Source organism: Palaemon carinicauda, chromosome 6 (assembly GCF_036898095.1).
Source record: "Palaemon carinicauda isolate YSFRI2023 chromosome 6, ASM3689809v2, whole genome shotgun sequence".
Classification (NCBI taxonomy): Eukaryota; Metazoa; Arthropoda; class Malacostraca; order Decapoda; family Palaemonidae; genus Palaemon; species Palaemon carinicauda.
Window position 1 is genome coordinate 16,576,937 of NC_090730.1, and position 19,669 is coordinate 16,596,605.

Sequence of the window (19,669 nt, forward strand, 5' to 3'; positions counted from 1 at the left end):
CCTACATTATTGGATAAAGTACGGACTCAATTGAGAGGATCAACTGGTTGGACTAAGGAAGATGGATAGAAAAAGGAACTACTCCTTTTTTTCTTCTACTTTTGAGGAGGAAATATCCTTTGGTGCAGAAGTACAAGCCTGCATTATTGGATAAAGTACGGACTCAATTGGGAGGATCAACTGGTTGGACTAAGGAAGATGGAGAGAAAAAGGAACTACTCTTTTTTTTTTTCTTCTACTTTTGTGGAGGAAATATCCTTTGGTGCAGAAGTACAAGCCTGCATTATTGGATAAAGTACGGACTCAATTGGAACTAAAGCAGCAGTATGAGGAACAGGTGGCGATGCATATGCGTCGGCACTGCGCTGGGCAAGATCCAACGTACGAGCTTGACTGTGTGCAGTTTCCAGATTCAGTGACTTATTCTCTAGTAACCGCTGACGAATAAATACTGAGGCAATACCATTGATAAATGCATCACGTACTAGCTCTTGCCGATATTGTTCTGCTGTGACTGGCTGGAAGTTGCAGTTTTTGCTAAGTTTATGTAACTCACGCAGAAATTCATCAATGGATTCTCATGACTGCTGTCGTCGCGTCGCTAAAACATGTCTAGCAAAAATCTCATTTGGCAACTTGACATAAACACTATCCAGTTTAGCGATTGCACTCTCAAAAATACTACAGTCTTCGATCAGTTCATATACACTCGAGGACACACAATTCTCTAATTCCCTCAACTTGTCTGGTGCAGCATCTCCACTTTCTTCTATGAAATTAGTGAATGTTCTATGCCAGTGCTTCCACTCTTTGGCTGCATTGGACGAGCTGGGATCCGTGTCCAGTCTGGACGGCTTCAGTAACTTAGCCATGATGAGTATGTGTTGAATAAATTGTAATGAAAGTAATACTTGGTGATAATTTCCAAGCTTTATTCAACACATTAGCAAACTACCATATCTGTAACAAAGAAAGACAACAATGAATATCAACATAAATGCACATGTTAACACAAACACATAACTTATGAAAATCATGCTATAAAACATTAACATAGGAAGAACAAAACAATAAACAAAACAATATAAATACTCAAACATTGACAGTAAGAAACAGCTAAGACCAACTGATATTATCACACCTACATTATTGGATAAAGTACGGATTCAATTGGGAGGACCAACTGGTTGGACTAAGGAAGATGGAGAGAAAAAGAAACTACTTTTTTTCTTCTTCTTCTTTTGAGAAAGAAATATCCTTTGATGCAGAAGTACAAGCCTGCATCATTGGATAAAGTACAGATTCAATTGGGAGGATCAACTGGTTGGACTAAGGAAGATGGAGAGAAAAAGGAACTTTTTTTTCCTTTTTTTGTTCTTTTGAGGAGGAAATATCCTTTGGTGCAGAAGTACAAGCCTGCATCATTGGATAAAGTACGGACTCAATTGGGAGGATCAACTTGTTTTTTTTTTTTTTTTTACTTTTTTTTTAAGAGGAGGAAATATCCTTTGTTGCAGAAGTACAAGCCTGCATCATTGGATAAAGTACAGACTCAATTGGGAGGATCAACGTAATCATTGCCCATGAACCTTCCAAATAATCATCCAACCCCACAAAATAATACGAACTCTTCCATTCTTATCTCACTTCTGAATATTTGTCTAGTCATAGCGGGTATTCCGTCACCTCCAGCAATGCCTTGTTCGTGCTTCCACTGATGTAAAATGTTTTTCATCTGTAAAGATGACATTTTTCCAAAACGAGTGATCACCGTGGAGATGATATACAGAAAATCCAAGGCAACATTCCCAGTGTTTTCATGTCAATTTTTCTTTATTCCTCAGTGTGTGATTATGTAAACCATCCTCATAGACTTGCCGTCTTGATGATTGACTGCTCACACACTATGTTCCCTGAAATACTTTTTCATATATGCTGAATTGTTCATACCAGTTGTAGATATTCTATCTAAGGAAAATGAGTTGTTATTGGACTCGTGAATTGGTATAAGTAAGGTTTTTCAGTCTGGACAAAATTTCCAAACTATACCAAAGTTCATTATTTTAGGCAATAAATGTTCTTTTAGAATGTTATATCAAATGGCAACAAGTGGGTCTATACAACATAATTATGATTTGGAATCACTGCCGAGAATATTATACTGATTAGTGAATTACTTTCAAACAAAATGCCTCGATCCCCGTAACAGCTCTAAAAACCTACTCTGCCATATCCCACACTTCACGCCTTTAGAATCACTCTCTTTCAATATATATATATATATATATTGCACACACACACACACACACACACACACACACATATATATATATATATATATATATATATATATATATATATATATATATATATATATATATGGTATTATTATAGTGTATTACAGGGCAATGTAACCTAGTAAAAAAACTACTTTTTCTAAATATCGCATCAAACATACAATATAATTGGAAGTAAAGTATTATTATAATGATATAATTAGGAACCATGAAATTATATTGAATTTACGTTCATGAATATTTTTTGAGATTTCCCAGATATCACACAGCTCACAGCTCTAACAAGTAGTACTTCCCCCATCCTGGTGTCCTCCCCAGCCCTGCCCCCCCCCCCCCCTGCCCAGCGTCCTGCTTCTGCCTGTCGTCCTCCCCCCCTAACAACCAAACTCTTCTACACCCGAAATTCTGGAATCTATAGATATTGGAGGTGACCCCACCCCTATCATCCCATTCATTCCAACCATCACTCCTTCATCCACTCTCACCCCATCCACCTCATCCACTTCATCCACTGAGGTCAAGGCAATTGCCTTTGCCTCCAGGGACCCAAGACAGTACTCTTCGACATACAATCAGGTATAAGAGTTCTAAACTGGAACTCAGCCGGAGTAAGACCTAAAATATCCTCCCTAATTGCAGTATGCAAAACAGAGGACATAGACATTATCCTGCTACAGGAAACACACTTAACAACAGAAAGGAAGATCAAAATACCAGGCTACAATGCCTACACAACACCACAGATAGGCACAGACAGAGGCCTAGCCACACTGGTTAAAACAAGCATACCAACAACAAGATTACACAACCCCATCCCTTGCGGTATCAACATAGAGACAATAGCAGTAACAATAACACTACTGAATCAAAAAATTGACATATACAACATATACAGGAAAATAAACAGGGAAGACACAGGAGAGCTGCAGCTGACACAACTCTTTACTCACACAGAAAGAACACCAACAATTATCTGTGGGGACTTCAATGCACATCACCCCATTTTATCATCCCCATCAAGAACAAACCCCTCTGGGGAACACATAGCCTTCGCCCTAGAGGAGTTTGAAGGCGTTACCCTACTAAACACAGGGCATCCAACACATGTAAGAGGAGGCAGACTGAATCTGACCTTTGTCACAACAGCAATTAGACATCTAACCAAGTGGCAAGTACACTCAACCCTGATTAGTGATCACTTTGCCACAGTAACAGAATTGGAGATGCAACAACTTCCTCCTATTCCACCACCTCCACCAAGATGGAATCAGGATCTAGCAGACTGGGTCTGTTTCCAACTAGCCATAGAGGAATGGGCAGTCAGCTACGTTCCTCCAGAGGACATAGATCAACTAGAAAAAGACCTAGTTGAGGCCTTTCACAATGCAGCCAACAGAGGTATGCCACTAAAGACAACACAAGGTAACTACACATACAAGGACTCCTGGTACTACTGCCCAGAAGTCAGAAGACTAAAAACCAGACTAAACAGAGTCACAAAAATATACAGAAGAAGATCCACAGTAGAAAACAGAGAGCTACTACAAACAGTCAGAACTGAAACAAATGAAAGAATCCATGAAATCAGAATTGAAAAATGGATGGAATGGTGTTCAAACCTGTCAGAATACACCACTCTAACTCAGCTTTGGTAATGGCTACGCAGAGTAGCCGGAAAAAAGAAGAAGACTCCAATTGCCACACACCCACACCCACATGAGGAGGCTGAAAGAATTGCAACATCTTTTGCAAACAGCACATTGTCAATCAATCTCTCCCCTGAAACCAGAATGCAACAAGAGCAACTGGCACCATCCAGATGGGAAGAGATCAACACAGCCTGCCTTCAGCAGGATGACACAGACACCCCATACACAGTTGAGGAGCTAAGAGCAGTACAAAAGACAGGGAAAGACACTGCACCAGGAGCTGACAAAATCACCTACACAATGATCAAACACATGGGTCCAGCAGGTGAAACTGCATTCCTAAGGTTACTAAACAAAACACACCTTGAGCACACAAGGCCTCAAACCTGGAGACAACAAGATACACAGCCAATCCCTAAGCCAAAGGATCCAACAAACCCTAGGCCAATAGCCTTAGTATCCTGTATGGAAAAAACAGGAGAAAAAATGGTCCTAAACAGGTTAAAATACAAAATTGGCCCCCTAAACAAGCAGCTATATGCATATCAGGAGGGAATTGGTACCTCTGAATGCATCACAGATGTATTAAGCTGCATAAATCAAAACAAGGCAACAATAGTCTTCATAGACTTCGAAAAAGCCTTCGAGCTAGCAAGCCCAGTTGCAGTGCTGCAATCAGTAGCTAAAAAAGGAGTCAAAGGACACCTACTAGCATGGACTAAAAACTACATGCTTGGAAGGCAAGCCAGAGTCAAATTTCAAGGAGTGATATCCACATATGAATTAGAAAATGGTGCGCCACAAGGAGGAATTCTAAGCCCCCTCCTTTTCAACATCCTCATGGAAAATATAGCCTCACTTCAGCTACCAGAAGGAGTAAATATATTTATCTATGCAGATGACGTATGTGTAATAGCTCAAGGGCCAGTCAGGACAATAAAAATGCAAAGAGCACTCAATGCCATCAGCCACAAATCCAATGAGCTTGGACTAAAAATAAACATTGACAAAACAAAAGCAATGACAATCAAAGCCCCAAACACTGTACAACCACTCACAATAGGAATGGAACCCCTAGAATGGGTGGACAGATACACATACCTGGGAGTAATAACAGACAAACAGCTCACTTTCAAGGATGAGATAAAATATCTCAAGGAAAGAACAAATGCCAGGAATGCAGCTATGAGATATATGAGCAGTCTCAATGATGGAGCAAATGAACACGTCCAAAAGAAATATTATCTGGCTTGTTCCAGATCATTAGTAGATTATGCCGCCCCAACACTCCTGGGGCTAACAGATCTACAAAAAAGCACAATTGAAGTGATTCAAAACAATGCCATGAGGCTCATGTTAGGAGCTCCAATGTGGACAAGACTGTGCAACCTAAGGTTGGAAACTGGACTACCAACCCTTGAGGACAGAATTGCACCAAGAAGTGCAAGCATAGTTGCAAAGATGTTCCTGTCAGACAGAGACTCAATCACCAAAAAAAGAGTAAGAGAGGAACTATCCAAACATCCTGAGGTGCAAACCCCAAGTTCTTATGGCAAAGACCAGAGCAATAACATTAAAAGACTTGGCCTAACAGAAACAATCCTACAACTAAACCCTGACACAGCACAGAGTACAATACACATTCCACCATGGAAAAAACAAGTTGCTAAATTCAACTACACCAAACTCCCAAGGGTAAAAGAAAACTGTACAATAGAGGAACTTAGAAACGCAGCAGAAGCAGCTATAAACTCTGTAGAGACAATAGGGGCACAGATCTACTATACTGATGGTACAGTAGATCCTGGAACCCAAACAGCAGGAGCGGCAGTTCACTCCTGCAATTTCACAGCTTGCTGGAGAACATCCAATAATGTCTCCACCCTGCAGACAGAGCTTGTTGCAATACAGCAAGCATTAAAACACTCTATTGAAATTGAGGAGGGACCAGTAGTCATTCATACTGATTCACGATCCTCAGTGCAAGCCCTACAGCAGAACAAAAACAAAGAAAACAAATCCTTGATAGCAGACATTAAAATCCTCTTAAATCAGCATAATGAAAGGAACAGATTAGTAACACTAAACTGGATCCCCAGTCACATCGGGATACCAGGGAATGAAAAGGCTGATGAGCTAGCCAAAAGCACCAAATACATTCACAATGTACAGGTGCACATACAGCCTGCACTGCAACAAATCAAAAGCAAAATAAAGACACAGCTCAAGGACATCCTAATCAAGGAACTACATATGAGGATAGAGAATGGCTCTCCCTCTGCAACATGGTACAAATGGGCCACGGAACTAGAACCTCCTCCCATAGACAGACACACCCCAAGGAAACAGGCTGTATGTATACACAGACTCCGGCTGGGATACAAAGCAAACTGGGAACTAGTAGATGACATCCAGAGAAGGTGTGAACACTGTGATGTCATACCGCAACAAGCCCTCCTGCACTATCTACTAGAATGCAGAGAAACAGCACAGCCTCTGGGGCATTGTCCTGCTTGATAGGGCAATGTCACTGTCCTTTGCCTCTGCCCTTCATGAATGGCCTTTAAACCGCAGATATTCAAACTTACAGCAAATTGTTTTGTTTTCATAGTTTACATATGGTAGATTTATTCATTTATATCTTTTATTCATTACTTCTCATATATGGTTTAATTATTTCCTTATTTCCTTTCCTCACTGGGCTATTTTCCTCGTTGGAGCCCTGGGGCTTGAAGCATCCTTCTTTTGCAACTAAAGCGAGAGGATGTGGAAAGAATGTGCCAAATTATTCGGTGTATGTGTAGGCAAAGGAAAAATGAGCCATAACCAGAGAGAGAAAGCTAATGTAGTACTATCTGACTATTATTATTATTATTATTATTATTATTATTATTATTATTATTATTATTATTATTATTATTGTTTTTGTTGTTGTTGTTGCTGATGTTATTTTTGTTGTTTCTGTAATTGTTTATGTTCATGTGGTTGTTGTTGTTGTTGTTGTTGTTACTAGCTAAGCTACAAGTCTAGTTGGGGAAGCTGGATGCTATAACCCCAAGGACTCCAACAGGGAAAAATAGCCTAGTGATGATTGGAAATAAGGAAAGGAATAAACTATATGAGAAGTAATGAACAATTAAGATGAAACATTTTAAGAACAGCAACAACATTAAACAGATCTTTCATATATAAACTATAAAAAAAGAATTATGTCAACCAGTTCAACACAACATAAAAATATTTGTTATTATTATTATTATTATTATTATTATTATTATTATTATTATCATTATTAAACATTTGCAGCAAGTTTGAATTTTTGAAGTTCTACCAATTCAACTACCTGATTAGGAAGATCATTCCACAACTTGGTTACAGCTGGAACGACAGGAGCACTCAATAGAGCGCAAACCTCCGCCACGGCAGCTTATTTCCTGACCTTGACCTTTGACCTTAACATATATCAAATTGGCGTGGATTTTCACACACTCAAATATGAACCAAGTTTGAAGCGTCCGTGACAACGATGTCTAAACTTGTGGCTGATTACGTGAATTGGACATTTTGCTTGACCGTGACCTTGCCGTATGACCTTGACCTTCCAAAATTTGATCCTTTCCGGCTTTTTACATTACTCTACGATTAAAATTGGGGCCCGGAAGCTGTTCACAAACAGACACACACACAAACAGGGGCGAAAACATAACCTCCTTCCAACTTGGTTGGTGGAGGTAATAAAACTTCTAGAGAAGGAATATTTATTAGAATTACGTTGATAATATTGTGTATAGTATTATGTTGATTGTTTATTTATGAAGATCCTGAGAGAGAGAGAGAGAGAGAGAGAGAGAGAGAGAGAGAGAGAGAGAGAGAGAGAGAGAGAGAGAGAGAGAGAGAGAGATTAATATGAACTTTAGATTCATTTTATGTATGAGGTTCTACAAAAATTATAATTGAATATTTTAAAAATATATTCTATATAAAACTAAAAATTGGAAATTTAAACTATTACAAATTTAAAAAATCCTTAGATTAAGAAGAGGATAATTGTTGATTATTTACTTATATATATATATATATATATATATATATATATATATATATATATATATATATATACATATATATATATATGTGTGTGTGAGAGAGTGTATATATATATATATATATATATATATATATATATATATATATATATATATATATATATATATATATATATATATATATATATATATACATATATATATATATATATATATATATATATATATATATATATATATATATATATATATATATATATATATATATATATATGCATACACACTCAGACACATAAGCAGGCACATACACCACCACAGAGATTATCCATATTGCTTTCATCTTGAAGGGAGTGTATGACTAGAATCCCATTGAATGTTGAGTGTTGGCCTTTAAATGGCGATGCTTACAGCTTGAGCTATCATGAGCTGGCCTTCGTTCCTCTCCTTCTGAACAATGTGTGTTCCATCAAATCATTCTGTATGAGAGGGTTTCTCGTCATGGATATCAATATAATGTTCGTTCATTGACCCCCGATTTCTGCTGGCTTGCGTACATCTTCAGGGTGTCGTGATTCACATATTTCCTCTGGGTAAACCAACACTATATTGATGTCCACGACCAGAAACCCTCTCATACGGCTTGATTTGATGGAACACACATTGTTCAGAAGGAGAGGAACGAAGGCCAGCTCATGATAGATGGAGCTGTAAGCATCGCCATTTGAAGGCCAACACTTAACCATCAATGGGATTCTAATTATACACTCCCTTCTACCAGAAAGCCATGTGTGTGAATATGTCATACATATATATATATATATATATATATATATATATATATATATATATATATATATATATATATATATATATATATATATATATGTATATATATATAAAAATTAATATATTCATACATACCACTACCAAAGTGACATACATAAGGGTTTCGCTCTGACCAAAGAGCTCATCAGGTGGGTTTTGCCCACATCCATTATGGCAGGCTTGGTTCCCACGACCCTTTCTTCCTTCCCTCTTTTTTTTATTTCCTTTTCATCTCAATTCATAATTCATCAGTACTTCATAAATGTATTATGATAATTCATGACTTATATTTGAGTCGGAAGAATAAGGGAAGCAATTTGAAACCTACTTCAGATTTCTGGGCATTGAACTTACGGGTTTTTCCGCCGCGCCAGAGGTTGCCCTTCCTACTGAAATAGCTTTCGGCTAACTTCCCTCACTACAGCTAGCCTATTAAGATCAATCATGACTTGTATTTGAGTTGGATTACTTAGAGAGGCAATTTGAAACCTACTTCAGTTTTCTGGGCATTGAACTTACGGGTTTTTCCGCCGCGCCAGAGGTTGCCCTTCCTACTGAAATAGCTTTCGGCTAACTTCCCTCACTACAGCTAGCCTATTAAGATCAATCATGACTTGTATTTGAGTTGGATTACTTAGAGAGGCAATTTGAAACCTACTTCAGTTTTCTGGGCATTGAACTTACGGGTTTTTCCGCCGCGCCAGAGGTTGCCCTTCTTACTAAAATAGCTTTTGGCCAACTTCCCTCACTACAGCTAGCCTATTAAGATCAGTCAGGACTTGTATTTGAGTTGGATTACTTAGAGAAACAATTTGAAACCTACTTCAGTTTTCTGGGCATTGAACTTACGGGTTTTTCCGCCGCGCCAGAGGTTGCCCTTCCTACTGAAATAGCTTTCGGCTAACTTCCCTCACTACAGCTAGCCTATTAAGATCAATCATGACTTGTATTTGAGTTGGATTACTTAGAGAGGCAATTTGAAACCTACTTCAGTTTTCTGGGCATTGAACTTACGGGTTTTTCCGCCGCGCCAGAGGTTGCCCTTCTTACTAAAATAGCTTTTGGCCAACTTCCCTCACTACAGCTAGCCTATTAAGATCAGTCAGGACTTGTATTTGAGTTGGATTACTTAGAGAAACAATTTGAAACCTACTTCAGTTTTCTGGGCATTGAACTTACGGGTTTTTCCGCCGCGCCAGAGGTTGCCCTTCCTACTGAAATAGCTTTCGGCTAACTTCCCTCACTACAGCTAGCCTATTAAGATCAATCATGACTTGTATTTGAGTTGGATTACTTAGAGAGGCAATTTGAAACCTACTTCAGTTTTCTGGGCATTGAACTTACGGGTTTTTCCGCCGCGCCAGAGGTTGCCCTTCTTACTAAAATAGCTTTTGGCCAACTTCCCTCACTACAGCTAGCCTATTAAGATCAGTCAGGACTTGTATTTGAGTTGGATTACTTAGAGAAACAATTTGAAACCTACTTCAGTTTTCTGGGCATTGAACTTACGGGTTTTTCCGCCGCGCCAGAGGTTGCCCTTCCTACTGAAATAGCTTTCGGCTAACTTCCCTCACTACAGCTAGCCTATTAAGATCAATCATGACTTGTATTTGAGTTGGATTACTTAGAGAGGCAATTTGAAACCTACTTCAGTTTTCTGGGCATTGAACTTACGGGTTTTTCCGCCGCGCCAGAGGTTGTCCTTCCTACTGAAATAGCTTTTGGCCAACTTCCCTCACTACAGCTAGCCTATTAAGATCAGTCATGACTTGTATTTGAGTTGGATTACTTAGAGAAGCAATTTGAAACCTACTTCAGTTTTCTGGGCATTGAACTTACGGGTTTTTCCGCCGCGCCAGAGGTTGTCCTTCCTACTGAAATAGCTTCTGGCCAACTTCCCTCACTACAGCTAGCCTATAAAGATCAGTCATGACTTATATTTGAGTTGGATTACTTAGAGAAGCAATTTGAAACCTACTTCAGTTTTCTGGGCATTGAACTTACGGGTTTTTCCGCCGCGCCAGAGGTTGCCCTTCTTACTAAAATAGCTTTCGACCAACTTCCCTCACTACAGGTAGCCTATCAAGATCAGTCATGACTTGTATTTGAGTTGGATTACATAGAGAAGCAATTTGAAACCTACTTCAGTTTTCTGGACATTGAACTTTTGGGTTTTTCCGCCGCGCCAGAGGTTGCCCTTCCTACTGAAATAGATTTCGGCTAACTTCCTTCACCAAAGCTAGCCTATTAAGATCAGTCATGACTTGTATTTGAGTTGGATTACTTAGAGAAGCAATTTGAAACCTACTTCAGTTTTCTGGGCATTGAACTTACGGGTTTTTCCGCCGCGCCAGAGTTTGCCCTTCCTACTGAAATAGCTTTTGGCCAACTTCCCTCACTACAGCTAGCCTATTAAGATCAGTCATGACTTGTATTTGAGTTGGATTACTCAGAGAAGCAATTTGAAACCTACTTCAGTTTTCTGGGCATTGAACTTACGGGTTTTTCCGCCGCGCCAGAGGTTGCCCTTCCTACTGAAATAGCTTTTGGCCAACTTCCCTCACTACAGCTAGCCTATTAAGATCAGTCATGACTTGTATTTGATTTGGATTACATAGAGAAGCAATCTGAAACCTACTTCAGTTTTCTGGGCATTGAACTTGCGGGTTTTTCCGCCGCGCCAGAGGTTGCCCTTCCTACTGAAATAGCTTTCGGCTAACTTCCCTCACCACAGCTAGCCTATTAAGATCAGTCATGACTTGTATTTGAGTTGGATTACTTAGAGAAGCAATTTGAAACCTACTTCAGTTTTCTGGGCATTGAACTTACGGGTTTTTCCGCCGCGCCAGAGGTTGCCCTTCCTACTGAAATAGCTTTCAGCCAACTTCCCTCACTCCAGCTAGCCTATTAACATCAGTCCTGACTTTTATTTGAGTTGGATTACTTAGAGAAGCTATTTGAAACCTACTTCAGTTTTCTGGGCATTGAACTTACGGGTTTTTCTGCCGCGCCAGAGGTTGCCCTTCCTACTGAAATAGCTTTCGGCCAACTTCCCTTACTACAGCTAGCCTATTAAGATCAGTCATGACTTGTATTTGAGTTGGATTACTTAGAGAAGCAATTTGAAACCTACTTCAGTTTTCTGGATATTGAACTTACGGGTTTTTCCGCCGCGCCAGAGGTTGCCCTTCCTACTGAAATAGCTTTTGGCCAACTTCCCTCACTACAGCTAGCCTATTAAGATCAGTCATGCCTTTTATTTGGGTTGGATTACTTAGAGAAGCAATCTGAAACCTACTTCAGTTTTCTGGGCATTGAACTTACGGGTTTTTCCGCCGCGCCAGAGGTTGCCCTTCCTACTGAAATAGCTTTTAGCCAACTTCCCTCACTCCAGCTAGCCTATTAGCAGTCAGTCGTGACTGATGACATTTGAAATTCAGTGGTGAAGCCAAGGGCCATTGTTTTGCCAGGCGGTGAAGCCAAGCGTCATATTTAGGCCTGGCGGTGAAGCCAAGAGCCATTGTAAGCCGGGCGGTGAAGCCAAGCGCCATTGTTGGGCCAGGCAATGAAGCCAAGCGCCATTGTAAGCCGGGCGGTGAAGCCAAGCGCTATTGTAAGCCGGGCGGTGAAGCCAAGCGCCATTGTAAGCCAGGCGGTGAAGCCAAGCACCATTGTTGGTCCGGGCGATGAAGCCAAGTGCCATTGTAAGCCGGGCGGTGAAGCCAAGCGCCATTGTAAGCTGGGCTGTGAAGCCAAGCGGGCCAGGCGGTGAAGCCAAGTGCCATTTTAAGCCGGGCGGTGAAGCCAAGCGTGGCAGGTGGTGAAGACAAGCGCCATTGTAAGCCGGGCGGTAAAGCCAAGCGGGCCAGGCGGTGAAGCCAAGCGGGCCAGGCGGTGAAGCCAAGCGCCATTGTAAGCCGGGCGGTGAAGCCAAGCGCCATTGTTGGGCCGGGTGATGAAGCCAAGCGCCATTGTAAGCCGGGCGGTGAAGCCAAGCGCCATTGTAAGTCGGGCGGTGAAGCCAAGCGGGCCAGGCGGTGAAGCCAAGCGCCATTGTAAGCCAAGCGGTGAAGCCAAGCTCCATTGTAAGCCAAGCGGTGAAGCCAAGTGGGCCAGGCGGTGAAGCCAAGCGCCATTGTAAGCCGGGCGGTGAAGCCAAGCGTGCCATGCGGTGAAGCCAAGCGGGCCAGGCGGTGAAGCCAAGCGGGCCAGGCGGTGAAGCCAACCGCCATTGTAAGCCGGGCGATGAAGCCAAGCGGGCCAGGCGGTGAAGCCAAGCGCCATTGTTGTGCCGGGCGATGAAGCCAAGCGCCATTGTAAGCCGGGCAATGAAGCCAAGCGGGCCAGGCGTTGAAGCCAAGTGCCATTGTTGTGCCGGGCGATGAAGCCAAGCGCCATTGTAAGCCGGGCAATGAAGCCAAGCGCCATTTTAAGCCAGGCGATGAAGCCAAGTGCCATTATAAGCCGGGCGGTGAAGCCAAGCGCCATTGTAAGCCGGGCGATGAAGCCAAGTGCCATTGTAAGCTGGGCGGTGAAGCCAAGCACCATTGTTGGTCCGGGCGATGAAGCCAAGTGCCATTTTAAGCCGGGCGGTGAAGCCAAACGCCATTGTAAGCCGGGCGGTGAAGCCAAGCGGGCCAGGTGGTGAAGCCTAGCGCCATTTTAAGCCGGGCGGTGAAGCCAAGCGTGGCAGGCGGTGAAGCGAAGTGCCATTATAAGCCGGGCGGTAAAGCCAAGCGGGCCAGGCGATGAAGCCAAGCGGGCCAGGCGGTGAAGCCAAGCACCATTGTAAGACGGGCGGTGAAGCCAAGCGCCATTGTTGGGGCAGGCGATGAAGCCAAGCACCATTGTAAGCTGGGCGGTAAAGCCAAGCGCCATTGTTAGCCGGGCGGTGAAGCCATGCCCCATTGTAAGCCGGGCGGTGAAGCCAAGCGCCATTGTAAGCCGGGGGGTGAAGCCAAGCGGGCCAGGCAGTGAAGCCAAGCGCCATTGTAAGCCGGGCGGTGAAGCCAAGCGGGCCAGGCGGTGAAGCCAAGCGTCATTGTAAGCCGGGCGGTGAAGCCAAGCGTCATTTTAAGCCGGGCGGTGAAGCCAAGCGGGCCAGGCGGTGAAGCCAAGTACCATTGTTGTGCAGGGCGATGAAGCCAAGCGCCACTGTAAGCCTGGCGGTGAAGCCAAGCGGGCCAGGCGGTGAAGCCAAGCGGGCCAGGCGGTGAAGCCAAGCGGGCCAGGCGGTGAAGCCAAGCGTGCCAGGCGGTGAAGCCAAGCGCCATTGTTGTGCTGATTAATGAAGCCAAGCTCCATTGTAAGCCGGGCGGTGAAGCCAAGCGGGCCAGGCGGTGAAGCCAAGCGCCATTGTTGTGCAGGGCGATGAAGCCAAGCGCCATTGTAAGCCGGGCGGTGAAGCCAAGCGGGCCAGGCGGTGAAGCCAATCGCCATTGTTGTGCCGAGCGATGAAGCCAAGCGCCATTGTAAGCCGGGCGGTGAAGCCAAGCGGGCCAGGCGGTGAAGCCAAGCGGGCCAGGCGGTGAAGCCAAGCGCCATTGTTGTGCCGAGCGATGAAGCCAAGCGCCATTGTTGTGCTGAGCAATGAAGCCAAGCTCCATTGTAAGCCGGGCGGTGAAGCCAAGCGGGCCAGGTGGTGAAGCCAAGCGCCATTGTTGTGCCGAGCGATGAAGCCAAGCGCCATTGTAAGCCGGACGGTGAAGCCAAGCGGGCCAGGCGGTGAAGCCAAGCGGGCCAGGCGGTGAAGCCAAGCGGGCCAGGCGGTGAAGCCAAGCGGGCCAGGCGGTGAAGCCAAGCGGGCCAGGCGGTGAAGCCAAGCGGGCCAGGCGGTGAAGCCAAGCGCCATTGTTGTGCCGAGCGATGAAGCCAAGCGCCATTGTTGTGCTGAGCAATGAAGCCAAGCTCCATTGTAAGCCGGGCGGTGAAGCCAAGCGGGCCAGGCGGTGAAGCCAAGCGCCATTGTTGTGCCGAGCGATGAAGCCAAGCGCCATTGTAAGCCGGGCGGTGAAGCCAAGCGGGCCAGGCGGTGAAGCCTAGCGGGCCAGGCGGTGAAGCCAAGCGCCATTGTTGTGCCGAGCGATGAAGCCAAGCGCCATTGTTGTGCTGAGCAATGAAGCCAATCTCCATTGTAAGCCGGGCGGTGAAGCCAAGCGGGCCAGGCGGTGAAGCCAAGCGCCATTGTTGTGCCGAGCGATGAAGCCAAGCGCCATTGTAAGCCGGGCGGTGAAGCCAAGCGGGCCAGGCGGTGAAGCCAAGCGGGCCAGGCGGTGAAGCCAAGCGGGCCAGGCGGTGAAGCCAAGCGGGCCAGGCGGTGAAGCCAAGCGGGCCAGGCGGTGAAGCCAAACGCCATTGTTGTGCCGAGCGATGAAGCCAAGCGCCATTGTTGTGCTGAGCAATGAAGCCAAGCTCCATTGTAAGCCGGGCGGTGAAGCCAAGCGGGCCAGGCGGTGAAGCCAAGCGCCATTGTTGTGCAGGGCGATGAAGCCAAGCGCCATTGTAAGCCGGGCGGTGAAGCCAAGCGGGCCAGGCGGTGAAGCCAAGCGGGCCAGGCGGTGAAGCCAAGCGGGCCAGGCGATGAAGCCAAGCGCCATTGTAAGCCGGGCAATGAAGCCAAGCGGGCCAGGCGGTGAAGCCAAGCGCCATTGTTGTGCCGGGCGATGAAGCCAAGCGCCATTGTAAGCCGAGCGATGAAGCCAAGCCCCATTGTAAGCCAGCCGGTGAAGCCAAGCACCATTGTTGGTCCGGGCGATGAAGCCAAGTGCCATTGTAAGCCGGGCGGTGAAGCCAAGCGCCATTGTAAGCCGGGCGGTGAAGCCAAGCGGGCCAGGCGGTGAAGCCAAGCGCCATTGTAAGCCGGGCGGTGAAGCCAAGCGGGCCAGGCGGTGAAGCCAAGCGCCATTGTAAGCCAGGCGGTGAAGCCAGGCGGTGAAGCCAAGCGGGCCAGGCGGTGAAGCCAAGCGGGCCAGGCGGTGAAGCCAAGCGCCATTGTTGTGCCGGGCGATGGAACCAAGCGCCATTGTAAGCCGGGCGATGAAGCCAAGCGGGCCAGGCGGTGAAGCCAAGCGCCATTGTTGTGCCGGGCGATGAAGCCAAGCGCCATTGTAAGCCGGGCGATGAAGCCAAGCGGGCCAGGCGGTGAAACCAATCGCCATTGTTGTGCCGGGCGATGAAGCCAAGCGCCATTGTAAGCCGGGCGATGAAGCCAAGCCCCATTGTAAGCCAGGCGGTGAAGCCAAGCACCATTGTTGGTCCGGGCGATGAAGCCAGGTGCCATTGTAAGCCGGGCGGTGAAGCCAAGCGCCATTGTAAGCCGGGCGGTGAAGCCAAGCGGGGCAGGTGGTGAAGCCAAGCGCCATTTTAAGCCGGGCGGTGAAGCCAAGCGTGGCAGGCGGTGAAGCCAAGTGCCATTGTAAGCCGGGCGGTAAAGCCAAGCGGGCAAGGTGGTGAAGCCAATTGTGCCAGGCGGTGAAGCCAAGCGCCATTGTGAGCCGGGCGGTGAAGCCAAGCGGGCCAGGCGGTGAAGCCAAGCGGGCCAGGCGGTGAAGCCAAGCGCCATTGTAAGCCGGGCGGTGAAGCCAAGCGCCATTGTAAGCCGGGCGGTGAAGCCAAGCGCCATTGTAAGCCGGGCGGTGAAGCCAAGCGGGCCAGGCGGTGAAGCCAAGCGCCATTGTAAGCCGAGCGGTGAAGCCAAGCGGGCCAGGCGGTGAAGCCAAGCGCCATTGTTGTGCCGGGCGATGAAGCCAAGCGCCATTGTTGTGCCGGGCGATGAAGCCAAGCGCCATTGTAAGCTGGGCGATGAAGCCAAGCGGGCCAAGCGGTGAAGCCAAGCGCAATTGTTGTGCCGGGCGATGAAGCCAAGCGCCATTGTAAGCCGGGCGATGAAGCCAAGCCCCATTGTAAGCCAGACGGTGAAGCCAAGCACCATTGTTGGTCCGGGCGATGAAGCCAAGTTCCTTTGTAAGCCGGGCGGTGAAGCCAAGCGCCATTGTAAGCCGGGCGGTGAAGCCAAGCGGGGCAGGTGGTGAAGCCAAGCGCCATTTTAAGCCGGGTGATGAAGCAAAGTGCCATTGTAAGCCGGGCGGTGAAGCCAAGCGGGCAAGGTGGTGAAGCCAATTGGGCCAGGCGGTGAAGCCAAGCGCCATTGTAAGCCGGTCGGTGAAGCCAAGCGCCATTGTTGGGGCGGGCGATGAAGCCAAGCGCCATTGAAAGCCGGGCGATGAAGCCAAGCGGGCCAGGCAGTGAAGCCAAGCGCCATTGTTGTGCCGGGCGATGAAGCCAAGCGCCATTGTAAGCCGGGCGATGAAGCCAAGCGCCATTGTAAGCCAGGCGGTGAAGCCAAGCGGGCCAGGCGGTGAAGCCAAGCGCCATTGTAAGCCGGGCGGTGAAGCCAAGCGGGCCAGGCAATGAAGCCAAGCGCCATTGTTGGGCCGGGCAGTGAAGCCAAGTGGGCCAGGTGGTGAAGCCAAGCGCCATTTTAGGCCAGGCGGTGAAGCCAAGCGTCATTTTTGGGCCGGTCGGCGAAGCCAAGTGCGCAGTACGGTGAAGCCAAGCATCAATTTTTGGCCGGTTGGTGAAGCCAAGCATCATTTTACCCACTCAAACAAGACACGCTCATTCATCATTATCAGAGTTTCTTCACCTGCATAGCCAGTCCTTAAACTTAAAAAAAAGACCTTAAACCTAAAAAAATACCTTAAGCCTAAAAAGAAACATTAAGCCTAAAAAAAAAAACCTTAAGCATAAAAAAAAAAACCTTAAACCTAAAAAAAAAAGAAGAAAAAGAAGATACTATTCCTTTCATAAAATTGTGAGGGCATCAACTCGCCAATTGTAAGGACCAAAACTTACCCTGCTCATCCCAGTTCTTCAACCTTCATCAGCAGCCATTTGATATCAGAACACCTTTCCAGACTGACCTGCTCCGAAGAAGCGCAGCTTACTTCACTAGCTGATTATCTTGGTCCAACCTTTAAGGACAAGACTGCCTACTAGAAGAAGCCTAGCTCGTTCCCTCTGCAGAGCCGGTCTTCTAGATCATTCCCCCAGAACCACCCGAAGGTTGATATCCGAAAGAATAGATCTAGATATCCGACCATTTGTACACTTGACAAACGGCTTGTACTCGTCCATCAAGGTACAAAGCATACTAGTCTCAGCGGGGTTTCTTCCCTCAGTAGGCCATTGTCCTCCAGGTTATTCCAAGAATTGTAATTCAAGCTGGATAGTAAGCCTTGTATCCTCCAAGCTGGTCAGTCCTTCCAAGTATCCTCCCTGTAGCTGTCTGTCAGTTTAAAGATCCCGGGGGGGGGGGGGGGGGCGTCTCCTTCCTCTGGATGTGGTATCTCGAACTTGTCCTGATTGGATTGAGCACAATTATTTGAAGGTTTGGTCCTGGCAAAACTCGGCTTAATCTCCTTACCCTCACAAAATAAACTGAAATTAAACTAATATGGGAAAAATATTTTCATGTTTAAAACTTTTTTTGGTGTTTTCATTTTTTCTTCTTTTTTTGGATTTTTTATTTTTTTTTTTTTTTTGTGTTTTTCATTTTTATCCATTTGCTGATCAAAGTACTTAAGTGCCGGTGAGAGTCCTCAGAAGCCATTCGATATGATCAGCTGCTAACTGAACCTGCTTAATAGTACCACTGATGGTGATTGAATGACTATATTCGTGCCTTTGTGGCATATCTATTAAGCTGACTCCACTGTGGCGGGTGATTTCCATCAGCGTCCTTCCTTCCACTCCATATATGGCTCTGTGGAACCTCCTGGGCACATGCAAGTCGACAGTCACGTACCTGTTGAGGCCAGAGTCCCTTGTGGTGGTCACTCTAATCTTTTCACCTTGGAAGGTGATGTGACTACTGTCGGATGAGGAGATGGCCCTTTTGGGCTTCTCGGGTTCCAGGTCAAACACGATAAGTTTTCGTGTAGTTTTTGTAATCTTTTCTTCCTTTTTCTTCTCCTCCTCCTCCTTCTCCTCCTCCTCTTTCTCCTCCTTCTCCTTCTCCTCCTCCTCCTTCTCCTCCTTCTCCTCCTCCTCCTTCTCCTCCTCCTCCTTCTCCTCCTTCTCCTCCTCCTCCTTCTCCTTCTCCTCCTCCTCCTTCTCCTCGTCCGTGGAAATTTCCTTTTTGAGCTTCTGCTCTTCCTGGCTGTTGTTGGTGCCATGGAGAGCGCCTTTTGAGGCTAGTAGCCAGCCAAGCACCTGACCCACACCAGATGCGCCTCCAACTTCCTCCTTCTCAGCCTTACGTCCGTTGGTATCCTGGTCCTGTGCCTCGACTACTTTTTCCTCACTTTTATTGTCTCTGTCATCCTTTTGGACATCCTTCTGATCATCCTTATCCATTTTTAAACTTGTCCTGTTAAGTCTCAGTTTCGTCATTCGATGTCTGTTTTCTTCTTTCGTCTTATCTCCCTCTTCAAGTTCCTCCTTGAGTGAAGGGATGATCTCATTTGCTGCAAGCAGCTCGTCCTTGAGACCAACATTTTTTTCAGATTTGAATGTTTCCAGTTCTTGACTCAATTGGATGTTTTTTTGCTCCAAGTCACTCAATTTCAAATTTTCTTTTTTGTAATTTTCTAACTCTTGTAAAATGCCTTTGTAGCGCTCATTCCTGAGCAGATCATTTATTTTTGCCTCATTGAGGCTTTCTTCCAATTCCTGCGTCTGTTCTGAAATCTGCTTTATTACTTCCATTTTCTTTTCAGCGAATATTTCCAGTTTCCTTTTGTTCTGACGAACTTTATCCAATTTTTCTTTGATTTTAATATTTTCTTTTTGTTTTTCCATTAATTCATTTTTATATTGTTCCAGGATAACTTCTTGATTGCAGAATTCCTTT

General features: G+C 45.7%; 1 protein-coding gene across 1 annotated transcript in view; it reads right to left on the reverse strand.

The window, feature by feature from the left end:
- Positions 1-578: 578 nt before the first annotated feature.
- The window catches only part of LOC137642884 (golgin subfamily A member 6-like protein 22), a 19,615-nt gene continuing 524 nt past the window's right edge, over positions 579-19,669 (reverse strand). The window contains exons 1-3 of the mRNA XM_068375751.1: positions 19,465-19,669; positions 19,030-19,299; positions 579-929 (exon numbers count right to left, since the gene is read on the reverse strand). The exon at positions 19,465-19,669 is cut by the window's right edge and continues 524 nt beyond it. Coding sequence (XP_068231852.1) covers positions 579-929; positions 19,030-19,299; positions 19,465-19,669 — 826 coding nt within the window. The remainder of the gene's footprint in view (positions 930-19,029; positions 19,300-19,464) is intronic.